The sequence below is a fragment of the Pristis pectinata genome, chromosome 28 (genome assembly GCF_009764475.1).
Source record: "Pristis pectinata isolate sPriPec2 chromosome 28, sPriPec2.1.pri, whole genome shotgun sequence".
NCBI classification, from domain to species: Eukaryota; Metazoa; Chordata; class Chondrichthyes; order Rhinopristiformes; family Pristidae; genus Pristis; species Pristis pectinata.
Window position 1 is genome coordinate 12734409 of NC_067432.1, and position 26078 is coordinate 12760486.

Genomic DNA, 26078 nt, shown 5'->3' on the forward strand with positions numbered 1-26078 from the left:
GGACCATCTTGTAGGTACAGTATGCATCAATGACAACTATGAAGTGGCACCAACTACATATTTATCCCAGAGCTGTAGATAAGCAGTCCTTAGATGACAGAAGCTAAATGAAGAAAAGCTAGTCAAGACAAGGTCCTGCATGGTAGGCTGGTCCAGAATGTCAGGGGATCCAAGGCAATATTGGCAAACTGATTTAAAATTGGCTGGATGATAGGGGGCAGAGGGCAGTAGCGGTTGGATTTTGTTTTTTGACTGGAAATCTGTAACAAGTGGTTTACAAGCTGGAACCGTTGTTGCTTGTAATATATGTGAATGACTTGGGGGTATGATTAGTAAGTTTGCAAGCAACATGAAAATTTGTGGAGTCGTAGATCACAAAGAAGGTTGTCTAAGGATATAGCGGGACATATATCAGAAAGAAAGTTGGGTGGAGCGGTGGCAGATGGAATTTAATACAGACAAGTGTGAGGTAATGTACTCTGGGAGATCAAACTCTGGTAGGACATACAGAGTAAATAGCACCATCGATATACAGAAGGACCTTGGAGTGCAAGTCCATATATCCGTGAAAGTATTCACACAGGTGTAAAAGGTAGTGAAAAAGGCATTTGATATGCTTGTCTTCATAGACTGAAGCACTGAATGTAAGATTTGGGATGTCAGGTTGTAGTCGTACAAAACATTGGTTAGACCGCATTTGGAGTGTTATGTATAGTTCTGGTCACCACACTACAGGAGGAATGTGGTAACAACAGAGAGTGCAGAAGAGATTCACCAGGATGTTGCCTGAAATGGAAGGCTGTAGTTATAAGGAGAGATTAGATAGGCTGGGCTTATTCTCACCGGAATGTAGGAGGCTGAGGGGTGACCTTATAGAGGTTAATAAAATTATCAAGGGCATAGATGGTCTTTTTAGCAGAACAGGCAAGTCTGGAACTAGAGGCCACAGGACTAAGGCAAGAGGGAAGAACTTTAAAGGAGATCTGAGGGGTACATTTTTCACAGAGGGTGGTGACTCTCTGGAATGAGCTGCAAGAGGAGGTGGTGACAGGGGCAGATGCAATTACTACATTGAAAAGAAGTTTGAACAGGCAGATAGGAAAGGCATAAGAGGGATATGGGCCTAATGTGGACAAATGGTCATTAGCAAAGATAGGCATCATGATTGGCATGGATGAGGTGGGCTGAAAAGGGCCTTTTCAGTGCTAAACGTTTCTATAAATTTCATCTGATATATACATACAGAATTCACATACATCAAAATCAATACATTATTCAGCTTATATCACAAATAAACAAGTGTAAATTTTCCCAGATTAGCCACCTATCCCATTCTTCAATATAATTGTCAACTGGAACATCAGCTTCTCCAATGCACAAGACTGCCAAGCCACATGGAACTGGTTATATTCTGCAATCACCTTCAGGTGCCACAGGCTCCAAATCACTAAAGGAATCTACAATAACAATGAAAATTAAGTGCACAATACCCTGTCCAATATACCTGATAAAGTTAAATACAAAATGGATTTTTCTTATTTTTACAAGGATCATATTGAAATTCTCAAGCAATGTAAAAAGTCACTAGTATTTTAAAATCATATATCCTAGAATTTTAATTCATAACCAATTTTTCATGGATTTGATCTGGGTGTGTATATTGCTCAAATGAATATTACATATACTCACATAATATGCATATCATTTTACTGAAATTAATTACAGTCAATGAAAAGCTTTATTCTCAAACATACCTGGTAAAGTAAGTCACAAGAGAAGCATTCTTGAGCCCCCAAGGACTGCAGCGCACAGTATAATTTGTGATCTGGACTGTAGTGAATGGTGGTCTGGTCCAATGTAACCAGATTGCTCTGGAGCCATTGGGTTCTGCCCGAAGTTGGGTTGGAGGTGGCAGAATCACAGGAGAATCTAAAGAAATATTCTGAGATGTACTTTATTCTTTTACATCTTGCCTTCAGTTCGAATATTGTTAAAAATTGTTGAATAGAAGCTAATAATTGCACAACTTGCCCAAAATATAAAAAAAACACTTTATCATATAAAAGCTGTCCATTGAAAAATGCCCTTTACCAAGCATGCCTTTCATGCAATGAGAAAATTAAAAGTTTTTGTGTTATTGTTAGGCTGTGCACACTACGATACTTCGGCTTATTTTATATTTTAAATGATTACCATTGCACCCTTTGTATGGTTCTCACCTAATGTTAGGACAGGTGCCTTCTCTGTTTTTCCTTTCCATACAGCTGCATATCCATCATCTTGTTTGTTAAATGCAATCAATTTGATTTCATAAAGTCTGTCTGACACTGAATGAAAAAAAAGTCTATTAAATATTTTTGGAAGAGTACTTTGCCACTGTAACAACTGATATTATTGCCCAGTTCTTTTCAATGAGGACATCATTTAATATTAGTATAGTAGTAATTATGTAGGAATACATGAGGAATACAAGAGCACACTTTAGGTCAGTCTTTAATATTGAAGACAGGCACTTGATCTTTCATGCTACAGAATGGCATACAGAAAGATAATATCTTCATTTCTTACTGAGCTGATAATACTTGTGTTATATCTCCCTCCCATTCTCATCCAAGATCACATGCTTCCATTACCTTTGTTTGCAGCAATGGCTGTGAAAGAGGTGTTGAATACATATTAAAATTAATGTTGCCACTTTATAGCTGTGTTGGGGACTGATAATAGGACAGTGGGTCTTATAATCATAAGAAAAAGATGATGCAAGTCACACAGCCCATTCAACCTACATCAATCTTACTTTCCCACTCTGTAGCCATATCTCTCAGTTCCCTAACTGTTTAAGAATTTATTGACTGCAGCCTTAAATACACTCATCTATTGCCCATTCAGGTGGAGAATTTCAAAGATTTACAACTATGTGTGAATAAATTTCTTATTTTGGTTCAAGATGGGGCCATTTCCTTAACCAGAAATTATGGCTTCTCGCACAAGCCCCAGCCAGGGAAAAGAGTCTAGAGGCATCTACCTTGTCATCGATTCTCCAATTTTATACATTTCTCCCAAAAAGAATACAATCTCTTTGCATTCAAGATCCCTTCCTAAAACAGACCCCATTCCAAGAAGTAATCACAGGCACCTTCATTCTGTTTTTAGATGTATACTTTCTTGAGTAAGGCAACCAAAACTGAACCCAGTACTCCTGTGTGGTATGACCAAAGCCATATATAATCTGTGGCTCCAACACTAGCCTTGTAGCCATCACAGAGCCCACAAAACTAGAGTGGAAGAAAATCATCCTTCATCCTGAGGGACTGCCTAAAAAGATATAATTGCAGCAAGACTTTCTTCCTCTTATACTCCAACAGCCTTGCGCAGAGGCTTCCTGACTGCTTGCCAAATCAACATGCTGACTATATGATTAATATCAAAGAACAACAAAATCCTCTGAATACCAATATTGGTCTCATTGGTAAATTTTTTGGTGTCCATTTTTAAATATCCTGGATGAACTTGTTGAACAAGTATGAAGGCAATATGTATTAGTGTTTGAAAACTGATGATCAGGAAAGGATTCTTCCTGTAGCCTCCAACAAAAGACAATTGTTTGAACTTACTATTCTACAAAACAGCTTCTCATGGACATAGCTTGGTGAGAATGCGGAGAAAGCTTAGCAATCAATGAATTGCTTACTTTAGGGGCTTGTTCTCTCTACTAATTTCATGGAAGAGCAGGACTGCAATCAGCACTCTCTTCTGCTCCAACTATCCCTGGTCCCAGGTCTCATGCAAGGGTCCCTGCTGATGAGGTACATGGCCCAAGCCTGATTTTGTCCATGAAGTGAACCGCCAGTGGACACATTTTGGTGAATACACAAATGAGGACTGAGATTTAATTTCTGTCAATCATTAGGTCTCTTTTCTTTTGGCAGAGTGAGGAGGTGGAAAGGTGGTATGCTGCTTTTATGTTGCCAAGACTAATTTCTATCCATTTACCTCTATTCCATTCATGCTGCTGTTAGTTATAGTTGTATCAGTGTAGTTTTTTTCGCACCATTCTGTTAATGATTCCAGCTTGCTAACTGAAAACTTCCTCTCCAATTTTAACAAGTGGGCTGCAATTTGCACCTCACTGTTAAGTATAACTGACGAAGTATAAAGTACAATTCCTTTTCTAATTCAAGCTCATGTATCCCAGATACTACAGGCTGATGTGAGTTTTGAATAACGTTCATTTGTGCTCTCAGGGAAAATAAAAATCCATTCAAGTGTACTGAAGCAGGGGAAGATGCATAGTTGGAACACTTAGCAACAATTGATGCAATTATTGCTCGGAATTAAAATTCAACAACAGATCGCATTCTTTTGCATAGTTGACTCTGCTGAAAGCATGAAAAACTTCAAATTCAGAAAGACAATCAAGCACTTTGGTTACAGTAGCATGGTATTGCTTATGTATGCTAAATTGGACATCAAATACAATAGTAGCCACACTATCAAAGTCAGGTGTTTCATAAATTTGAACTTGGTGTGTGTTAAAGCATGGAAACTCAAAACAATTTCAAGCACTTCCCTTATGTGATGCACAACTCTGATTCAATAAGCAGTTTTGGGGAAAAACAATGTGTGAAATGAAAATCTGCAAGGAGGAACCATGTCCTCCAAGTGCAGGGGAAACAGACAATTCAAAATGTACTACAGACTGTCCCCGGGTTATGAACGCCTCACTTATGGATATGCCTACATACGAATGAGCTCCTATAATATTATTAATGTTCAAATAAATGTTGTACGTACATGTTTATTTCTAAGAATGGCAGACCTAGTTTCCTCATTCCACTTTTAATTAGCATTTTTTCTTATCAGTCATATGATTTTGATGCCATTCATTACAATACTGTGAAGGTATGGTTACCTTATCAAGTGATTTTTGTGTATTTTCCAATTCATGGACAAAATTGACATATGGCCATCTGCAAAAGACAGAATCCGTTCATTACCCACGGAGGCCTGTACTGCCATTTGATGCCGATGTTTTGGATTAATACAAAATAGAGCAACAGCTGCCTCAGAATTTGTACTCCTAGCATAAACATAAAATTCCAGCTTGCAAATCTTGGGATGATGGTCATAATCTCATAGAAGACCATAGCATGATCATATTTTTCTATGTCAAATATGCTGTTACTGACCACATAATCAACTACCTTGAAGAATTTTAAACTTCACCGATTCCAGGAGGGAAAGAAATCTAACTACTTTATTTTAAATAGAACTAAATAAGTTTATAACAGATTGAGCACAGCTCCAAATTCTAGGTTAAATTTGCCAACAACACTGGTTAGGTTTGAAAGTAGTAGATCATTTACAGGAATATGTTCCCTCTATACAGATTAAAGACAAGATGGCCAGTGTCCAAAACAGATCAAGAAACTTTATGGAGAAGATAACTTATAAATTATAAGCTGAGGAGACAGGCATAGTAAAGCATGTTATGCCATGGAAAAGAACATTTTTTAAAAGAATAAGTTACTTGCAATAGTGGGCTTTTCATGAAGTGTGCAATCTTGTACAAGATTTCTTCTTAAGAAATCAGATCCTCAATATATCAGCATGAAAGACAAGGTAAATGTGTAGAATTCTACGATTTAGACAAAGAAGTGTCAAGTTTAGTTAGCATTATTGATTTACTGCAACAGAACCTGTGAAGATATCAACCCTATTTTCCAATACAACACATGAAACAGAGTAAAGTTCTGAAGTGCTTTGGAACAACTTTTAGTTTCATTAGATGAGCAGAATTCTCTGATTTCAGAGATAAAGGCTCCACAAGGAAATTCTTAAATTGCTAGGAAAAAAAAATCATGCTTCACTCCATCACCCATGTTACCACAAAGTTTCTGTGGGTGTTATTTCCTTCATTGGAAATATATTCACTTGCAAGTTTAATAGGCCAAAATATAGCCAATAAGATTTCTATATCCCCCTCCATAATTTAATAGTGATTCAAAACCAGTAAAATTCCAGAGTTGATCTGCCAAAAAAATTTCATCTTCAGCACTGAGCAACCGTAATATCGGAGGAAGTTTGAGATCCTTTTATTAAAAGCATTGTCACAGGTCCACCAAAGTACAAGAAACCTTGTTTCTTTCACCTTACCATTGACAAAATGGAAAATATTAAAGAGGAAATTGGGCTCATTAATTCAAGGCTGTTTAGGCTTGGATGCGACAGATAATATGTACATGGGGATATCGTCACATTTCTAATTAATATACAAGATCTCTGCAGTATATAGTTAAGGTAAATTTAGGGAAATGTTCAGGCACCATCTGGTGGCACAATGGTTTATGTGCAATAACACCCTCTGACCTTGGAGGGTGCTTTCTCTCTAGAATGTACTTCAATGCTCTTCATGAATGGCGTAGGATTTCTGTAAATACAGGGTTTCTATAAATACAGGGTAAATTTCTATGGAATGCATTTCGTTTGTACCTTTACGTATTCAATATTTTTATATTTTCTGGTATTTTATCAAAGTACATGAAGAATAAATGTTAGTACTAACGATATGTTTTCAAAACAAAGTTTTTTTTATTTACTAAAATTAAGTGCTAAGATGGTTTAAGTTTTTGGGTAAACTGACAAATCCCTTAACACAAAGCAATTGAAAATGCTAAAATTGTTTTTTTCTACCTTCCCCTGTCAACACCAAAATACTAAAATGCTGCACATTATATCCAATAATTGATAAATCCCTACCTCAATTTTTAATTCTAGATGAAAGACTGGAATAAAAGCTGAATTCAGACTCAATTCCAACTCTCTGCTCCATCATCTTATTGCTTTAAGACTAGTTACCACATGCAGCATACAGGGATTAATAATTAGTACGTTGTGCTTTCACTCAAAATTTTTGACACACTATTTTTAATATCAAGAGAAGAGTGATAAGTTATAGTGTAAAACATGAAAACTAGAGATGCAAACTTATCACTGCATTTACCATAAAGTGATTTATGAGGGCTGATGATAGTACGATGTATTGCATTCCATGTGCTGCATTACTTTTTTGGTTTGCTTCATTGAGCTTAAAGTCTAAAACAGGACGTACAACTGACAGCTCTGAGGATCTCGAAGTAGATTAGATCTAGCCCCTCATAAATTCTCTAAATTGGGATTTGTAAAAATAATTTAGCTGAAACAGAAGCACAACTCGTATTTATGACATTTGAATGACCTCGCAAGTGGAAATTTAATTTGGAAAATAAGTGAAAATCAAAGATACAAAATGGATTTATAGAGCTACAAAATTATGAGCCATTGGAAGCATTCAACAAGAATTTATCTTAATGTGCAGTTCCTCTCAAAGTTTTGGCTGAGTGCATCCAGGCTGATAAATTAAATAATTGGGGATAGCCAAAAAAACAACAATAATGTTATGGTACTGTGGAACAGATATTGAATGGGTACAAAATTTTAAGCATCAAGGTTGAAGTACATTGGTGATTGAAGCAATGAAGTCAAACAAATGCAAAGGTTACGTAATTAACTTCACTGATGAAGAATCGTAACCAATGCTTCAATCTCCAGTTTTATTTATTTCCTTTTGGAATCAGCACACCTCTCCAAAGGTTACAGTTCAATTAAAAAAAAACTCCCATAACTTGCTATAAAATTCTGGTTAGTTCAGCTTCACTAACCTAATCCAGTAATCTCATATTGCCTAATTTTTCTTCTAAGTCGGATTGGTCCTTTCGTCCAGTGCTCGTCTCCATTAGCTTCACTTAATTCTTTGCTCGAATCGTCTGCATCTGCCTCTCTGTAATAGAGCTTGTAACCCTGGATCTGGACTTGATTTGAGGGTGGTTGCCATGTGACCAGCAGAGAATCTACTTTAGTCTTGACCTTCATTTCTGTAGGAGCAAATGGAACTGGAGCAAAGCAGAGCAGGTCATTATTAGATGAACCATTTGAACCTGATAACAGTAATTAGCTGTAACTGGATACATATGACTTTTTGTGCTCAAGCCAAATAAAGTACTGGAGACTTTTGTTATTGTTATTTTTAATCCCATATATCAGATATTTATGTTTTCAATGCATTGGTCTCAATTTTGTAATCAAACATCTTGGGTTTGTGGTGGCAGCCTTGCTTGTTCCAAATCCACTACTACCTAATAACGAGAAACTTAAAAATGTATTTGTGAGTTTACCTACAATTACTGCAAGTTAATTAAAAAAAATAAAATTAGTTGTCTCTTGTACCAATTGCCAACCTGTGCACATGGGATCAGAACTGGATTCAAAAGAAAGCCGATTATATTCGAGAGAAGGTTGTGGCTCCCCAGAATTAGTGTAGAGCAACTTTAATTAAAACTAATCCCAATAGTTTAAAACTGCTCTCCCAGCAAACACTGGTTGCACAAGTATTCCAAAACCACTGTTTTCTATGATTTGTGATCATTGTAGCTGTCTAAAAATTAGCAGATAAAAATTGCAGTCTTGGCACTGATGCCATAGCTTGAACGTAGTGAAATTTTAAGCAGCAGTAAACCCACTGACAAAAATATATGCAGATGAATCTCAGGGATCACTAACTGAATGAGTTTTCAATCCACACTTCTCTGAAAGTCTAGTTTTTCCATGAAGGTGATAATATTAAAGCCAAAACATTTCCAATGAGATAGTTACTCGATATGCCTGGGAGACAGTATATCATAAATTATCATCACGGACAATAATTCATCTGGAGTGAACTTGAAACAGGAATATTACAATACTGAATATTACAAATTTCCTACCACAATGTTCCATACATGTTTTGTGCTAAACAATGGAGAAAATAATACAGTCATTCTGGAAAGAGAATATTCCTACCCATTATTTGTTTATTTCTGTCAGGTATTAGGTGCTGGGTCCAATCTGATGGTGTGCCATATCCCACACTGGTGCTTGCTGCAATCCGAACTTTGTAAATTTTCTTTGATTGTACTGTAGGAAGTATGACCTGTGTCTCATTTCCATCAACTTCAATTGAATAAATTTGATCTATTGCATAAACAGAAGTAGTACTTATTAACAGTAGTTGAATAAAAGTGGAAGTCTGCAACAGTATGTATGCACCCCAAAAATGTCAGAACTCTTTGCCTATATAATGTCTGTTGTGATCCACTCTCATGTTGAGGGAGAGTCTCAGTATAAGATTTCATTCAGCATTTGATTCATGCTGTGTATTTTAGGTTTATTCCTTCTCCCAGATCAAGATGATAAAGATTTGTGACAATCTCCCATTCAACACTTAGCAATTAAGTATCCATTTTGGATCCTTTGATCAATTGACTTTAAACTCATGGAGTAAATAGCCACATGCCATTACCCCATTGGAAAAGTCTGATGAAGTTATTGCTCCCTGGACAGGCAACATGACAATCATATGTAAACTTCAATGGTACAAATGGAAAAGTAATTAACGCACAAATGTAGCAGAAGAGAACTGAAGAGAAGATACTGAATGATTCAAAGTCCAGTCAACACCCACTATTGCTATATAGTATTCTCAGCATTTTGCCTGCAGTATAAAAGGATGAGAGTAACAGTTCTGGTCCCCAGCAGGGACTGAAGAAGCATGAGGAAATTACCAACACAACAGTCATCAAGCCAGGGTACCAGGATATTGGCTTTTGTAGCAACTAAGAATAATGAGCAATAATGTTACTAAGGGAGACTGCTATTACACACAACTGATAAAATAGACTGCCATTTTCAAAATGGAAGATTACTGCTCCAAAAATAGGTATAATATCAAAGTTCTAAGTCATTGTATTGTGCTTACGTGCCAAAGTTACAAGGAAAATGAAAATCTATACAGTATATTCAAAATAAGTACATTTCCAAAAAGCTCAAGTGACAGAATTCTGACAGACTAGCAGGCTTGATACATACCTTCTTTCAACATGCAGTAATCAATTCGATATTTTGTTACTTTACCATGGCTAAGCTCTGGAGAGAGTGGAAGCCAAGTTACCCGAATATCAGTGAGGGTGGTAATCGACAAGGATGGCTGAGGGCCAGTACTTGGTACTGTTCAGAATGGGAAAAGAGCATTAGAACAATTTCAATGTTGAGGATAAGGATAAATCCACAAAGTAAATTCAGACTAACTTAATGAAACAGAATCCAAATGTAACATTAAGTTAAAGCCAAGGCCTTTTATTGCAAAAAAATTTGCAGAGTTTTCCTTTAATAAGCCAAATTGTGACTAGTGATATAGAAGGGAAGTAATGCTTTCATATAAAACTCAGAATTATGCAGACCCTCTAAGTCTGGGACTTGCCAAAGTACAACTGAGTTTTATTTTGTTAGAATGCACCTGCATAATTTTCTTTTGATAGGGTACAATTAAGAGGAAAAGTTAAGCTGGGAAAAAGGCTCTGCATAATATGTGCATGAACAATTGAGGAAAGTAACTAGATAGAAAGGTATAATAGGGAAAAGAAATTACATTGATATGTCATTGTTACAGCTACATATTAGAGGATGTGCACAGCATGTTATGAAGGTACAGTTATTTCCCACCTGTAATATGGTACAGAAGAATACCACTGAGTCACATTAGGAAATAGATGCATGTGACAGACGTTTGGCACCACAAAACTTGGCAGCAGCAAGTCAAAACATGGCTCATTGAGCATTAACTGTTTAATGTGTCTTTCTTAACATAGAAGAATTTCTAGGCACTCACCTCAAACCTGGATCAAAAGAAATTTAAAACTAGAAAAACAATCTTTGGTTGGGTTTGATCTGGATCTAAATACAGATTGGAGTAGACCAGATGATATACATGCAACATCATGACAATATTTTCATGTATGTGCACAGTGGAATCTTTCAAGTTGGATTAGATTGTGTTCACAGAGCACAAGGAATGAAAAAGAGTAAAGTTTACCACCAGCTGGATAATTTTTAATCTAAAATTTATGCAGTTTTTTTTGCCTTTCACTTCAAAAAGTTTAAATACAATTGCATGAGCTTGGTAGGTAACGGAGACCTTGAGCTTGGTAGGTAACGGAGACCTTCTGTTCTGAAAAATTTCAGAAAATGCTTTACTGAAGTAATAGTGCTTAGTATTTCCTAAATCTCATATTTAGAATACACATAGGCATTATGATCACCAGTTTAAATTGTCAAATTGTAACTTGATAAATGAATTATAGTGTGATTGAAGAAAGTAGACTGATTAACAAGACACAAATCTATTAAATAGATTGATCTTGGCAGTGCTGTGAACTACAGAGGAAGTGTCAAGAATGAAAAATAATTGTCCACAGATTGCCAAAGATGGGGGAAAAGGCAAAAATAGTGAGATTGGTTTCCTAAGTTTTTAATGATAAACTCCTAAATGTTGAAATAATGAACTCTTGCTAAAGATGATTCATGCCAGTTTGATAGGCATAGCCACTTCCATCAAAATACAATTGTGAAGAAATCAAACTTTAAAAATATACTGAGGGCTCAGAAGCAGTAAAGGAAAGACAGTGAGCAAGACTGAAAGAAAGTCGTCTCTGAACATTTTGTTGGCTGTTTCCTAAAAGCATATTATTGTTCTGAGACCTAAATGAGGACTTAGCCACCAATAAGATGAAAGTGCTAAGGGAATTCTTTCAAAATTCTTAAACACATAAAATCCAGACAGGACAATGTAAGCTGTGAATTATGTATGTTTTAATGACAGGGAGTTTGGCTACGTATGTCAGGAAATTAGAACTAAGCTGCCCATGAATTTCTATTCAATAAAATTGCTTTGTTTTGGTTTTAGTAGACTTCCTAGGCTCAATGGACAACCATGTGGTTTGGACAACTCACTAACTTCAAGGAGGCACCAAGAATCCTCTACTAAATTTTCCAATTCATGTATTGGAAAATTTAGTACAGCTTTATGTAGGGAATCGTAGATTTTGATCACCTATAATCCAGATTTTCTCTTTGTACCCAGCTCCCTAAAACACATGGTCATACATTTTTGGATTTATGCTCATTCTACATAGCCAGACTTGCATTCAACCATGATTTCAAATATTTATTCCAGTCTCACCTCAGAGTTACTTTTACTCACAAAGAAAACAAAATATCATGTTAAGTTACGTTTTTTCCTGCAGGCTTCCCTCATGATATTCAGCATGAGAGCCTTAGATCACAATGTAAAAAAGTGTCTTAGTCCCAGTTCTTCAGTTCTATACCCATCTCATCAATTCCATCAATAATTGTCCTGACATCTAGAAAAGCTTTCAGTAATTTTCCAAGCAGTAATGAAATAAAATAACTGTTCCATTAAATATTTTAAATACTAGAGATATCATGTTCATTCAAATCTTTAACAAGTTGTGATATACTTTTTATTTAGAATCAGAGAGATACAGCAAAGAAACAGGCCCTTTGTCCTATACAGATTTATTTTACAAAAAAACAAATAATTAATGATTTAATGAAGATCTTAACAACAGAACTCATATTTAACTCCTCCAAACAAAGTCAGAATCACTGATACATACAGCTATTTGCTTTTATCATAGTGCATCTTGAACTCTTGCTCTCTTCCAAGCAACCCAAACGTTCAAATAGCTACAACCTCTTAAACAGCACTGGAAACATTCACTGGGACTCACCGGATTTGAGTAAGTATCCACTGCATTAAGATATAGTACTCAAATCAATTGTAGCCTGCATTTGTCAGTATCAGCAAACTTCCTCCCTCAGGAAGTGCAGATATCAAACAAACAGAGCATTTATGTCAAATTAAGCTTGGCTGAAGATTCTGGATGCAGATGACTTTCAAACTGCAATGCATAGGATTTGAAGGGACAGCCACCAAACCAAAAGTTTCAAAAATTTTTTTGCACACACCTGCACTTCCATGCCCTTAGTTTGCTAGTTTCATATCCTTATCATGTTGTCCTTAACATTAACATTTTTATTAATATCCTGATTCTATATATACTGTATCTCTTTACAAGATCTCCCAGTATAATGATGCTTTCCCTTCCCATATGTAGTCCAAAAGAATGCATCCATGTGATCATCACCTGTGAGCGATTTTGACAACTGTTAAAATATATCCACAACAATAGCAATTCTCCACTTCCTTTCCACACTCCTTCGCTGCCTTGATCAGTAGTCATTCTAATTGAATATGTGAATTCCCCCATTATCCTTAATTATTTATTTACTGGTTCATTACAGCCCTCACATCATTTCCAAGCAGGTTAATTTTTCTTCCACTGTGTTAGTATTAATCGTCACTTGAGTCCTAGACTGAAGTCCATGAAATACAAGAAACTGGATCAGCAACAAATAATATTGACAATCATTAGTTTTACTCTTTTGATTTATATTACTACAAAAACATTAAATGCAAACATTTTCAAAAATGTTAACTATTTAAAGTATTCTAAATATGCTTTAAGGATACACTATACTACAACATATATGTAAGCCTGGTTGAGGTGTAACAGCTTGACCGAGGAGTCAGAAAATTAGGAGTTTAATTCCCATTCTAGTGACTTGAGAAGAACGGACCTGGATTTAGCAGATAGCAGCAAATAAACTGTGCCAGTCATTCACTACACTTATGTTGTCTACATACTCCAACTGGGCTTATTTCACTAGAACCGGCAGTGATCACAGAGGTTTAAAAAAAAGCTCACTGTCTTCTACATAGTAAGCAATAGTGTACCACTTTAACTAATTTGTATGAATCCATACTTATTTAATTGTGGTGCATTTTAGAATTCTCAGGAAGTGATGTTGATTTGAACATGAGAGCATACATATTCAGACAGTATTTCATTATGAATCAGTCACAGATAATATTTACTCAGCTAATGGACAATGCATATTTTAACACCCTGACAACCAGACTGTTGGATTTCCATAGACATTAATAGTTCTTAAAGAATATTTTAAAAAATTACCCAGTCCTTACCATCTTCCATGGTTTCTACAACAACAGAATGTGAGGTCCTACTGGCACCAAGTTGAGAGTAAGCAACAACATAAAAGGTATAGTTAGTGTCTGGTTGCAAGTCTTTCACTTGAAGCTCTGAAGTGTCATTATTCACTGCAAACTGGTATTCAACATTGTTTGTACCTGCAGAAGAGTATTAGTTAACTAAGAGAAAATCAATGAGGAAAAACGGATATTGTAACACAAATAAGCTGTACTATTGATTTACATTTGAGCCACGCGACAAGGTCAGATTATGACTAAATTTAGCATAAACGTGAACCATACAAAGCCTATATGAAGGATTAAGCACACTCAGCCACAATGGGAGGATTCCTTGAAAGGGAATCTGTGAAATTTTTCACAATTGTTCAGTATATGAACCCTACTGATGACTGGTTCCATCATAACACCTCTAGCCTTCTTAACTTTCCAAAAGCATACACTGGGCTAGAAGATGTAATCAGCAGAGAGCTGCCTACATGCATACTAAGCGGTATCATATCCACCAACATTGATTTGGTGCTAGAGGCTGTCCCAAACCAAAATGGCAAAGCTCTGTTTGAGTACAGGCAAAGCATAATGAAATTCCTGTCCATAAAACAATGGCAAAAATTGATAGCCTGCTAAACCTTGAAAGCCCATGACATTCAAACATACTATAACTATTAAAGATCAATTAATCAAAAACACATTAAAAAAAATAAATCATTTAAAAACACTTAAATAAATTAACATTAAAGCAAAATCAAGTAGTTCAAAAGAAAATGTAATCTCTCCCATACACATTATTCTTTCACATAGCCATTCCTTTCCATTTACAGTGTTCTTATGCCAGGTCTAATCTTTTATTGGTTCACGGAGCAGATTTTCCACTCTAATTGTTGGGAATTGCAGCAAGTTTGTCTTCCACCTCTGGACTTTGCTTGGAGTCCAAAACTGGAGCAAAACCAGGAAATTGCCACAGAAAACCGGAGGAGTTTAATCCTCATAAATGTGAGTGATGCATTTTGGGGAGTACTAATGAGATCTAGGACATGTACCATGAATGGTTGGGTTCTATGGTGTATGAGGAACAGATGGACCTTGGCATGCAAGTCCAAAGATCCTTGAAGATGGCAGTGCAGGTAAATAACATGGGTTAAGGAGGCATATGGGATACTGGCCTTCATTAGTTGGGGTACGGAATACAAGGGAAGGGAGGTTAACTTTATTAAACATTGGCCAGACCTCATCTGGAGTACTGTGTACTGTTCTGGTCACCATATTGTGGGAAAGATGTGATAGAATTAGAGAAGATGCAGATGAGACTCACCAGAATGTTGCCTGGGATGGGGCATTTCAGTTATGACGAGAGACCGGAGAGGGTAGGTCTGGGTTCCCTGGAGCGGAGGACGTTAAGAGGGGACATGATTGAAGTAAAATTATGAGGGGTATAGATGGGGTAGACTGCTACAAACTTTTCCACTTATCAGAGGTGAGTAAAACTAGAGGACATAGGGTTAAGGGGCAAGAGATTTACAGAGGATCTGAGGTGGATCTTTTTTCACTCAGAGAGTGGCGAGTACCTGGAAATCACTGCCAGAGAGTGGTAGAAGCAGAGTCATTGACAGTGTTTAAGAAATGTTTAAAGCACCTAAATTACCAAGGCACAGAAGGCTATAGACCAAGTTCTAGAAGATGGGATTAATACGGATGGATGCCCACTGGTCGGCATAGACATGGTGGGCCAAATGGCCTACTTCCATGCTGTATGATGCTATGAACTTGACCAATAAGTTCAGGATTTCTGAGTTCACACACATTCTGAACTTCCTGACATTTACAGGAAGTAAATGCTGCCAGGTCAGCGTGAAATTGCCAGCAATTCCCAAGAAGTTCCAGTCCATCATCTTTCAACACTATTTTAAATGTATCAACAAACACTTAAAGATTTCAGTCACATCATCGTAATATTAAAGTCATGAGGTTTTTGGCTTCAAGCCAACATCAGTTTGACATACCAAAGTTCCATGACAGCGAGAGCAAATAGATTTGCTGCTATAATACATGTATGAAACTTGAATGTGGCTAGCTAGACGCCAAATGGCCCTTTAATGTTAACGTACTTAACTAAAAATTCCCTCACTCCAGATGTGGTGGAGGAAGAATGATCAGGGTCAGGGTCTTGAGAATCAGGTTACAGTCATAAATAACTATGGAGGAGGAAGAGGTAGCATTTGGTGACACAGGGGCCTCAAGGGAGATCTGATTAATTAGAAAACCTGGTCAGACAGGTCTCCTTTAGGTTATGCTGAAGCATACCAACTGAAGACCTCCTTCTGTGTGAATGTGTTCACATCAAATTTATGGAAATATCATTAAAACAGACTTTGAATGCAGCTTGATGCTACAGTGCTTGTTCATATGTAAACACATCTGCATGTAAATGCATCATACGCACCGTGGGCCCAGAAACAATTTGGCCACAAACACCCAATTATATTTTGAACAGGTTTTTGATAAAATTCTACCATGTAGTGCACAAAAAAGTTGTGCCATGCAGTAACATTTCTGGTCCATGTTGCTGTAATAACATCTCTTTTATTAGTTTTGTTTTTGCCAGGTATATTTTGGACAGAGGAAATGGAGTATTTGATTATTTCTTCACCAATATGAGTGCTTACTTATATATATTATTCATTGCTCTGAGGAGAGATGGAAACTCTCCAAGAGTTTAGAAGAATGAGAGATCTCATTGAGACAAACAATATTCTGGAGATTGACAGGATAGATGCAGAGTCTAGTTGGGGGAACATCGTTTCAGGATACAAGGTCAGCCATTTAGAACAGAAGAGAAAAATTTCTTCATTCAAAGGATTGTAAATATTTGGAATCCTCTACCCTTGAGTGGTGTGGATGCCTGGTCTTTGTGAGATATTTAAAGCCTAGAGAATCAGATTTGTGCATTCTAAGGAAAGCAGAGGATATTGGGACTGGTTGTGAACGTGGACGGGATCAGTTATGAACTTTACATATGATGAAGCAGGGGGACGTATGTCCTACTCCTGTTTCTATTTCTTATGCTTTTATTCAAAATACCACTTCAGTTTAAAATGATGAAGTTTGCCTAGTGGATCATCCCAAGGTTTTATAACTTATTCTATCTCCTTCTTGCAGCATCCAATAATTTATTGTGAGCATGGCTTGGATGCCAAATGGACTACTGAAATTGATTTCTACCAGCCATCCTCAAAATCAGCCAGAAAAGTGTCTGTTGAATCATCGCCTGCCTGGTGTCTAAGAAGAGTTAGCTCTATAGCCTGCATTGTTTTATGCATGGAGGAACTCATTCACAAACATAAAGCAAATACAGAACACCTACCCACTGCCTTTTGATAGTGAAGGGAGAATCCAATAATTTGCTCACTGTTGTACTCTGGACGCTCCCAGGATACTAATACTGCTGTACTCGATAAAGGAGTGGCATACACACTTTTGGGAGCACTGGGCAAACCCTCCCGAACTGTTACAGTTAGTTTGGCTGTAGTACAAGCCATTCCAAGACTATTCTCGGCAATACACTGGTAGTAAGCAGCATCTTCCAGTCCAATCTGATTAATTACTAAACTGCCACTGCTCTGGATCTTTACTCGGCCATTAGACATGATGTCCTCTCCATTTTTCAGCCAGCGAATTCTAGGGGTAGGTTCCCCTTTGGCTTTGCAGACAAACCTTGCAGTGCTTGCACGTATCCGGGAGATTGTCTCAGGAAATTGTGTAATCATTGGTGGGGCTGGAAAAGAAGATTGGAACTTCAGAAACTTGAAGTAACAAACACTGCTCCATCCAAGACATACAAAAATGGTTCTTAAAATTTCTAATGTCAAAAGAATTATAAAGCAAAGCAAAAGCGAAACTACCACTAATATGAAGAATCACTGAAGAAAATGGAAATAACGTTTATCATGCTAGAGAAAATGCGATGATAACTTTTAGTATTTATTATAACAAGGTCTACTCCTTATAAGTTAAACAATTCATTTTTATATCTTTAATATGTAGCCTATTTTGAAAACCAAACTATTAAATAGAACATATAAAATGGTGTTCAATCTTATAAATAACTTGAGATTGCTCTTTCATTTTATGTTACTGAAATAGTACATGACAATAGATGTTCTAGCAAATAAAGGCAAAGCCACACAAACCTAGCACTCGCAACTCAGCAGCAGCAGTGGCAAACTGTCGGGTTCGTGGTTTATTGGCACGACAGACATACACACCAGAGTGGTGTGGTTGGGTGTGAGCAATCATTAGGTTTGTTCTTCCAACCACAATGACATCAGTAGCAATTGGTTTACCATCTGCAAGTAAAGCATGAGATGGAGAAAAAAATTTGAAAAGAAGCAACTCATTGAACAGTTTACTTTGGAATACCATTCAACACCTGATAGCAGTCAATATGCTCAATTGTGTTAGTTATTCATTTTTTGGGATCCATGACACAATGGTAAGTATATATTGCTCAACCCAAAATACCCTTGAGAATTTGGTGGTGAACTGTCTTCTTAAACAATTACAGTCCTTTTCGTGAAGGTACTCCCAGACTGCTGGTGGATATAGAGTTTCAGGAGTTAAATCCAACAATTAAGCAACAGTGATATAGTTCCAAGCGAGAATGGTGTGCGTCTTGGAGGAGAAGGTGCATAAGGTGGTGTTTTACAGGCTCAAAGCCCTCGTTCATTTTGGTAGTAGAGGTGGAGTTCAAAAAATGCTGGTAAATTGACCAAAAGCAAGTAATTGCAGTGCACTTTACAGATGGTACACATTGCTGCCACAATGCAGAGCAGGAAATGAATGGTGCTCAGTGTACTAATAGAACATAGCACATCACAGAACAGGCCCTTCGGCCCACAATGTTCAAAAACTACCAACCTGTACAAAAACTAATCAAAGAGGCTGCCTTGTCCTAAATGGAGTTGAGCTTGAATGTTTTTTTGAGCTGCACTCATGCAGGTAAGTATAGAACATTCCATCATACTCCTGCACCACTACCACCACTGTACCCCATCTCCCCAATTCTCCTTATCTCCAAACATCTGGGATTTGTGCAGGGCTGAGGTCTGCAGTCAATTGATGCACATTATAGTTCTATCAATTTCTATCAAAACACCTCAAAAAGTAGCAGTTTACCCAGAGAAGCCCCTGCTCATTGTTGGCAATTGAGGGAATTTTCCATCTCCTCCCCCCCACCCCCTTGAAATGAAAAAGGAAAAAGGTGAAGATTTATTTATGCTAACCCTACTTAAATAGCATCTTATAGTATATTGAGAAAGCCATACAATACATTCTTTCTGGATGTCATACACAGGGACAGAGTCACTTAGCATGGAAAGGCGCACTTTGGCCCACTGAGTCAGCACCAACCACCAAGTATCGTTTACACTAATCCTCTTTTATTCACACCACATTCCCAACATTGCTGCTAAGAGTCTAACAATCACCTACACACTACAGACAATTTACAGTGGCAGATTAACCTACCAAACCATTTGTCTTTGGGACATGGTTATAGGAAGAATGTAAGAACTCCACACAGCACCAGACATCTAGATTGAACCTGGGCTGCTAGAGCTGTGAGGCAGCAGCTCTACTAGCTGTGCCATTGTGCTCCCTCTAAATGTTTGCAGCCAATAAAAAAAACATTGATAATTGGCCCAGCAAATACAGAATTCTTTACAATTGCCAGCAGTCTCAAAATATCTAATCAAGAGTTACTCTTACAGCTTTACTTGTAAAAGACATCTCGACTCATGCTTATTGCCAGACTTCTCTTTTGGGGTCAAGGATGAGTTAATTTGACTGTAGTTCTTGAATTGTGAGGTGAATTATGAGTCCTATGTAGGATCAGCACATTCTACAACAAGTGAGACAGATGGAGCTTCACAGGGCAGCGGGGTGGGGTCATAGGATTCTTGCACGTGTATCCCGGTGGTTGTGCTTGGCCTCCCCATGCTCCACTTGGAGGCTATCAGCTGCCCAATGTCTTTGTGGATGCTCCTCCATAAATTTATGTTGGTCAAAGGATTCTCATCATTCAAGGAAGATGCCACATTATTTCAAGAAGGCTTTGAAAACATCCTTAAATCATTTTTTCTGTCCTCCTGGAGATGAGAGTATAGTACTTGTTTGGGAGTCTGGTGTCAGGCAAGCAGAAAAGATGGCCTACCCATCAAAGTTGATTGAATGCAATCAGTGTCTTGATGCTTGAGATTTTAACCTGGGAATAGACGTTGCCATTGGTTTGCTTTTCATGCCAGTGGATTTAGAGGATTTTGCAGAGACAATACTGATAAATTGAAGTTCTTATTATTAAGTTGTCCAGCAGACCATTAGCTTGGTGCACAGCAACGGGTATGAGCCATCAAAAGTTCATTTTCACAGACAGCCAAAGGCTGTGTTCACAAATTGGAGGCAATGGTGGATTTTGTTATCAATGTCTGCTTTCACTGAAGGTGGCTTTGAGATATAGGAAGTGATTCCTATTTATTAGGATATCATGGACCTTGATTGCCTGGAGGTGGTGCTCTGCCACCAAAGTAGAATGACAAAGGACCTTGGTAACCCAGATGTTTAGTGTGAGTCCTCTAGCATGCTTCAGTGAATGACTTGATGAATATTTTGAGCTCAGCCTCCGAATGGGTACATTTGGAATCCATGACTGTGTATTGAGACAATGACTAAAAGTGCTGTGACTTAATCGTAAGTTAAGACAGCAAAGGTTGAATAGTTTTCTATTCATCCTGTAGATTAGCTCTATTCTACTGGAAAGTTTGTTGAACGTGAGGTGAAGTATTGTAGCGAGGAAGAATGAGAAGTCGGTGCGATGACACAGCCTTGACCCCTGTCTGCACAGGGATTGGATCAGTGGTGGATTTAATCTTGCACAGCATTGAATCTTGCACAGCATTGAAGAGCAGACAGAGAATGGTGACAAATTTTTCAGGACCAGCAAATATGACAAGGATTCTTCATAGTTTATTTTAACATTGAAGACTTTTGTAGCAAGTTTCTCCACAAGATTTCATGTTATGTGCACAATTAAATAAAACATTAAAATTGAAAGCAGAGGGCTCTAATTGTATATCTTGCACGGGGCATGAATAGGTTCCACAAAACATTAACTATCTGAAAGCTATTAATAAATTTACCCTTTGGATTACTCTTATTGGGGGTTTATGAAATATAAAAATTGATCAGCACTCTTTGCACATGTAACATTCATCACCATTCTCTGTCTCTTTTGTATGACATATTCTTCACCAGTAGATCCACCACAGATCCAATCCCCATGTAGACTGAGGTCAAGAACTGACTTACTCAGATGTTCAAAATCATTATCTTCACTGACAGATGGCTTTGAGATGATGCAGTTAGCCTTCAGGCAAGTGAAGTTAAATGAAAGCACGTTTCTACCTGCAAAATGTGTAAAGAAATTTTTTTTCTCTTTTTTTTATTTACATAATAAATCTTTTTCTTTCCTTTCTTTTATGTTATATTCATTTACTAAGAGATCGTTGGATCTACAGATTTTTTATATTTTATTGTTCTTTATGATTGTCTAGGCCATGATTGTTCTCCTGATCGCTTTGTATTACATGTACAAACATTGATGTTATATATTAATCTGTATTAATTTGAAAACTAATAAAAAGATTGAAAAAGAAAGAAATTTTCCAGTACTGTGACAAAACCCAAATCTGTCCAGTGCTACGCATTATTTAAACAAAACACAGTTTCTGCCACTGGAGGTCCCAAGAGAGTATTCCACAGCTGGTAGGGAAAAACAGCTGCGCAGGCCCTCCCCAGATTACAAATGCCCAACTTGTGGACATCCCACACATACGAACAAGCTCCCATAAATGTCATGAAATTCAATCGAGAACCAATCTTGAAAAAAAACTGTTTACATGTAACCCTATCGCAGCAATCAGACACCATTGTCTCTTAAGAACACAGGCTGTCAGGTACACCGCAGGAGGCCACTTAAGAGAGTGGATTTGGAAAATGACAAGTATTCACTTTGATTAATACTTGTGCAAAGATATTCTATTAAATAATGTAACATACACTGATACTTCAAGCCCACCAAAACCAACTATTGAGCGTGAGACATCCTGATTCTGTACCATTGTAGCTAGACAGGGGAAGACAATAAATAAATGTTCACATTAATTGGCCCTCATCAACACTATTCATTACAATACTGTGGAGGTTAGGGTTACCATATTAAGATATTTTCTGAATTATGGACAAAATCGACTTATGGACTTCTGTAAAAATGGAACCTGTTTGTAAACATATGTTCTGCTAAACATAGGTGCATGACAAGAAGCTTATCCTGCTTCACTTTTTGTAAAGTACTATCCCCTTTCCAGTTAAAGTTTTTCTACTATATTTGGAATAGTCTGCATTAACTAATTTGGGACACTGACATAATTGTATTCGGTTTCCTAAGAATTTGCTATTAACTTTAGAAGCTTCAGGAACAAAGGTTCTTATAAAAACACAAAAGAGTAACCTTGGGACTTTTGTGGTGCCAGACCAGCAGATTTTCCTGGCTACTGGATGTTTCTCCTATTAATAATGAATACACTTTCATTTCACTTTTTTTAAAACATGTTACACAGTAAAATAATAAATTTTCCAATGAACCAGGTGAATTTAAAGAGAGCAGGAAATTTACAAGCATTCCAGACCCCTACTCCAGCCCCAACCCAACCACGTTCCTGACCCCTGGGTGTTCCGGACACCAACACCAGTTCCAGCTGCTCATCCCACTTACACCCTGGACCTCCTGCTCACACTCCAGACTAACGAGTGAGCCAGATACCAGGATTTCTGAACATCTGGATGTCAGATTATCAGAGTTTTACTTTAGTGCAGACATAATGATGGGCATGCAAGCTGTACAGATGATTTGAACAGGTTAAATAGGAAGATTCTACCTCAACTTTTGAAAGCAGTTGTCTTCCATATATTAGAAAATTCAGCCTTAGGGTCTCTTTTTTATTTGCTAAGTACAACTACAATGTCAAATCTGCTAGACAGTATAGAAGTGACAGGCATACTTTTTTTTTTTACACATGAGGTACAAATGCACTAGAAATTAGAAAAACAGTTAGAGTATTTCTAAGTCATAATGCAGGCTTGGTTAATTTTTATTTTCAGTACGATTTTTAGAAGACAAATACCACTGATTACATAAATGGTGCACGATGAAACTAAAGGTCATTGCTTAGCTGGAGGAAAGTTTTCAATTTATTTGATCTCATCTCTTCAAAATCCCATTCCTACAGTTCTTTCATCTCAGATCAACATGCTCCTGAACTGTCCTGAGTTTTGGCTTCAATCATGTACCCTGGCATTCAACAACATTGACTGTCTCTGTGAAGAGAAATATTTTCTGATGTTCATTACAGATTCTTCCTTCACCCCACTATTTGTGGTCTCTTGCCCAGGTGCCCAGCTGCATTATTCTAGAATTACTCTCTTTTTCCCCCATTAAGATCCAACCTGAAAACTTTGTGCTTGAAATGCTCTGCCTTATTAAGTTGTTCTTTTCTGATGATTCTTTTATCACCCTGTCAAGATAAATGTTCCTCTCTAAACTGTCTTGATAATCTGGTGGTCCTGCTGGCCACCAGGTCAGTACATAAAACTCCACGTGCGATTTGAATGTGGTAGAATTTCTGTAAGCCATAAAGGAAGCTAGCTTTAAAAAGCTACCCAAGTGTTAGTAATGAATACAAATTTGCATTTATAAATTACCTTTCACACCTTTGAGATGCCTCAAAGCCATTCACTGTCAAATAATTACTTGGGAAGTATAATCATTTTCATTATTAAACAAGCACAGCAATCCACTTAAATATGAGAAGAACAATATATAGCAAGGAAATGAAAGGTTAAATATTCAGTTTTGGTGGGATATTGGTCCGAGCACCACAAAGATGACTCTGCACTTTTCTTTGTCCATCTGCACACAAAAAGGCTTTGATTGAAGCCTACTACAAAACACAGTGCTCCCGAGTGCAGCAATCTGTGTGTTATACTGAGAAATGGGATGTTCCTGCATTGCAGTTCTGCATTCAAAAATGGTAGATAAAGTTCTTAGAAATCAAGAAGGCGGTTTTAATTATTAATTGAAAACAAATAGAACTTCAGATGCTGGAATGTGAAACAAAAGCAGGCATGCCAGAAGAACTCACCCAGTCAAGCAGCATCTGTGGATAAAGAAAACAGTTAACGTATCAGGTCAAAGACTCTTCATCAGAGCCAAGAAAGAGAGAACGCAAGTTGGTCGAAGTAGCAAAGAAGTTGGGGAAGAGCAATGGGTAGAACAAAGAGAATATCTGCTATCAGGTGAAATGATTGCCCTCCACCCCCCTTTTCTACTACTTAGACCAACTTGCTTTCTCTCTTTCTCAGTTCTGATGTAGGGTCTTCAATCCAAAATGTTAACTGGTGTTTCTTTCCACAGATACTGTTTGTCTGGTTGAGTTCTTTGAGCATTTCTGTTCTTGTTAATTGTTAATAGCTTTTATTGTAAAGTGGTCTGTATGAAATAGATATTACAACTATAAATCAGTTACTGAACAATATCTAAACAGCCATTATTCCTGCAAGGAATAAAATGGAGAAATCTTTAACTGGCAACAGAAGGGTAATGGGTTGTAAAATCAAAGATGTAGGGAAATAAATGAAGCCTACCCTTCTCCTCATTGTAAGATTTACTGTATCTTTGAAAACAGTTGTCTCTGAAAAAGGCTCACTCACATCAGAGCAGATTTTACTTTTACCTTAACTTACCTTGCCGAATCCAAGAAACAAATGGTGTTGGATCAGCATACGCCATGCACTCCATAATGGCTGTTTGACCAGCTATAACAGTAACATTCTTTGGTTGAGCAATGATGACTACATCTCCAGGTATTGATTTAAATCCTAAAACAGATAAATGGACACAAGAAAAAGGAAAAAAATAATTTTCTCCATCAAGTTCATTGTCCTTTAGCCAAAACAAATTGCAACAATCTCTCTTTCAAAGAGTGGGAAGTAATAGAGTAAAAACATTTCATCAAAATTCACATAATGCATTACTAGCATCAAAACATTTAAAATGTATTTTGGCAAGCACTCAAAATACTTACGGCCCAATGTTTGTTTATATATTGCTGGTAATTTCCAGGTAGCAATAAACTTCCCCAAAATATTATGTTTAAAACTCTACCAAATAGATATTTGTGCAATATAACTGCATTTCTAAGAAAAAGCTTCTTAATTGAAATTGGGTACTTATTGCATAGTTCCCGACCAGGTTTTCAGTCCCAGCCCATGGATTCAGTGCTAAGAACTGACTTTAGGTAGTTGACCTACTCATCTACTCTTTCTTGGGCCCCTCAACAGCTCCAGTCTCATTCACCACCACCACCCGAACACCCCACCCTCATTCCCACACCCACAGCAGTAGCTGATGAAATCCCCAGCACACTGATGCCTGACCCAACCCACAAGGCAAATGCCCCCAGCTCCACTGGATATCTCTTCCATGCATCCGACAACCTGAACCCGTGACCTACCCTATTATCCTTCCTTCACTCTGTCAAAGATATTCTAATATGTCAAATGCACGAGGCCTAATCAGTTGTACATGTCGTGAACCTCACACACATTAAAACTTTGTAGTAGACCCCAGATCGTGATGAACAAGCCCTCATCATCTTCTCTTAGCTAGCTCAACCAGTCTTTGTGTCATTCAGTCTTAATGCTGTCATGGACATTCCCTTTGCACTCTCCACCCTTTCTCTTAACTGAAAACATTTGATTTCTATCTTTTCTTAGTTCTGTCCATCAACCTGAAATGTTAACTCTCTCTCTTTCCATGGTTGTTGCCCATCCTGCTGAGTATTCCCAGCATTTTCTGATTTTTTTTAAATGGAAAAAGCAATTTTCTCTGCTCATTATCATAATTTCTTAAAGACCATTTATTTCCATCATCATAACCTTCAGTAGAAAATGTGTGACAAATACAGTT

The 26078-nt window shown here is 37.3% G+C and overlaps 1 protein-coding gene across 1 annotated transcript in view; it reads right to left on the reverse strand.

Annotated features, from left to right (window-relative positions):
- The window catches only part of igdcc4 (immunoglobulin superfamily, DCC subclass, member 4), a 95475-nt gene that overhangs the window by 32572 nt on the left and 36825 nt on the right, over positions 1 to 26078 (reverse strand). Inside the window, exons 4-12 of the mRNA XM_052040277.1 lie at positions 24854 to 24988; positions 18190 to 18345; positions 17364 to 17774; positions 13979 to 14143; positions 9943 to 10080; positions 8878 to 9048; positions 7701 to 7931; positions 2220 to 2327; positions 1755 to 1929 (exon numbers count right to left, since the gene is read on the reverse strand). Coding sequence (XP_051896237.1) covers positions 1755 to 1929; positions 2220 to 2327; positions 7701 to 7931; positions 8878 to 9048; positions 9943 to 10080; positions 13979 to 14143; positions 17364 to 17774; positions 18190 to 18345; positions 24854 to 24988 — 1690 coding nt within the window. The remainder of the gene's footprint in view (positions 1 to 1754; positions 1930 to 2219; positions 2328 to 7700; positions 7932 to 8877; positions 9049 to 9942; positions 10081 to 13978; positions 14144 to 17363; positions 17775 to 18189; positions 18346 to 24853; positions 24989 to 26078) is intronic.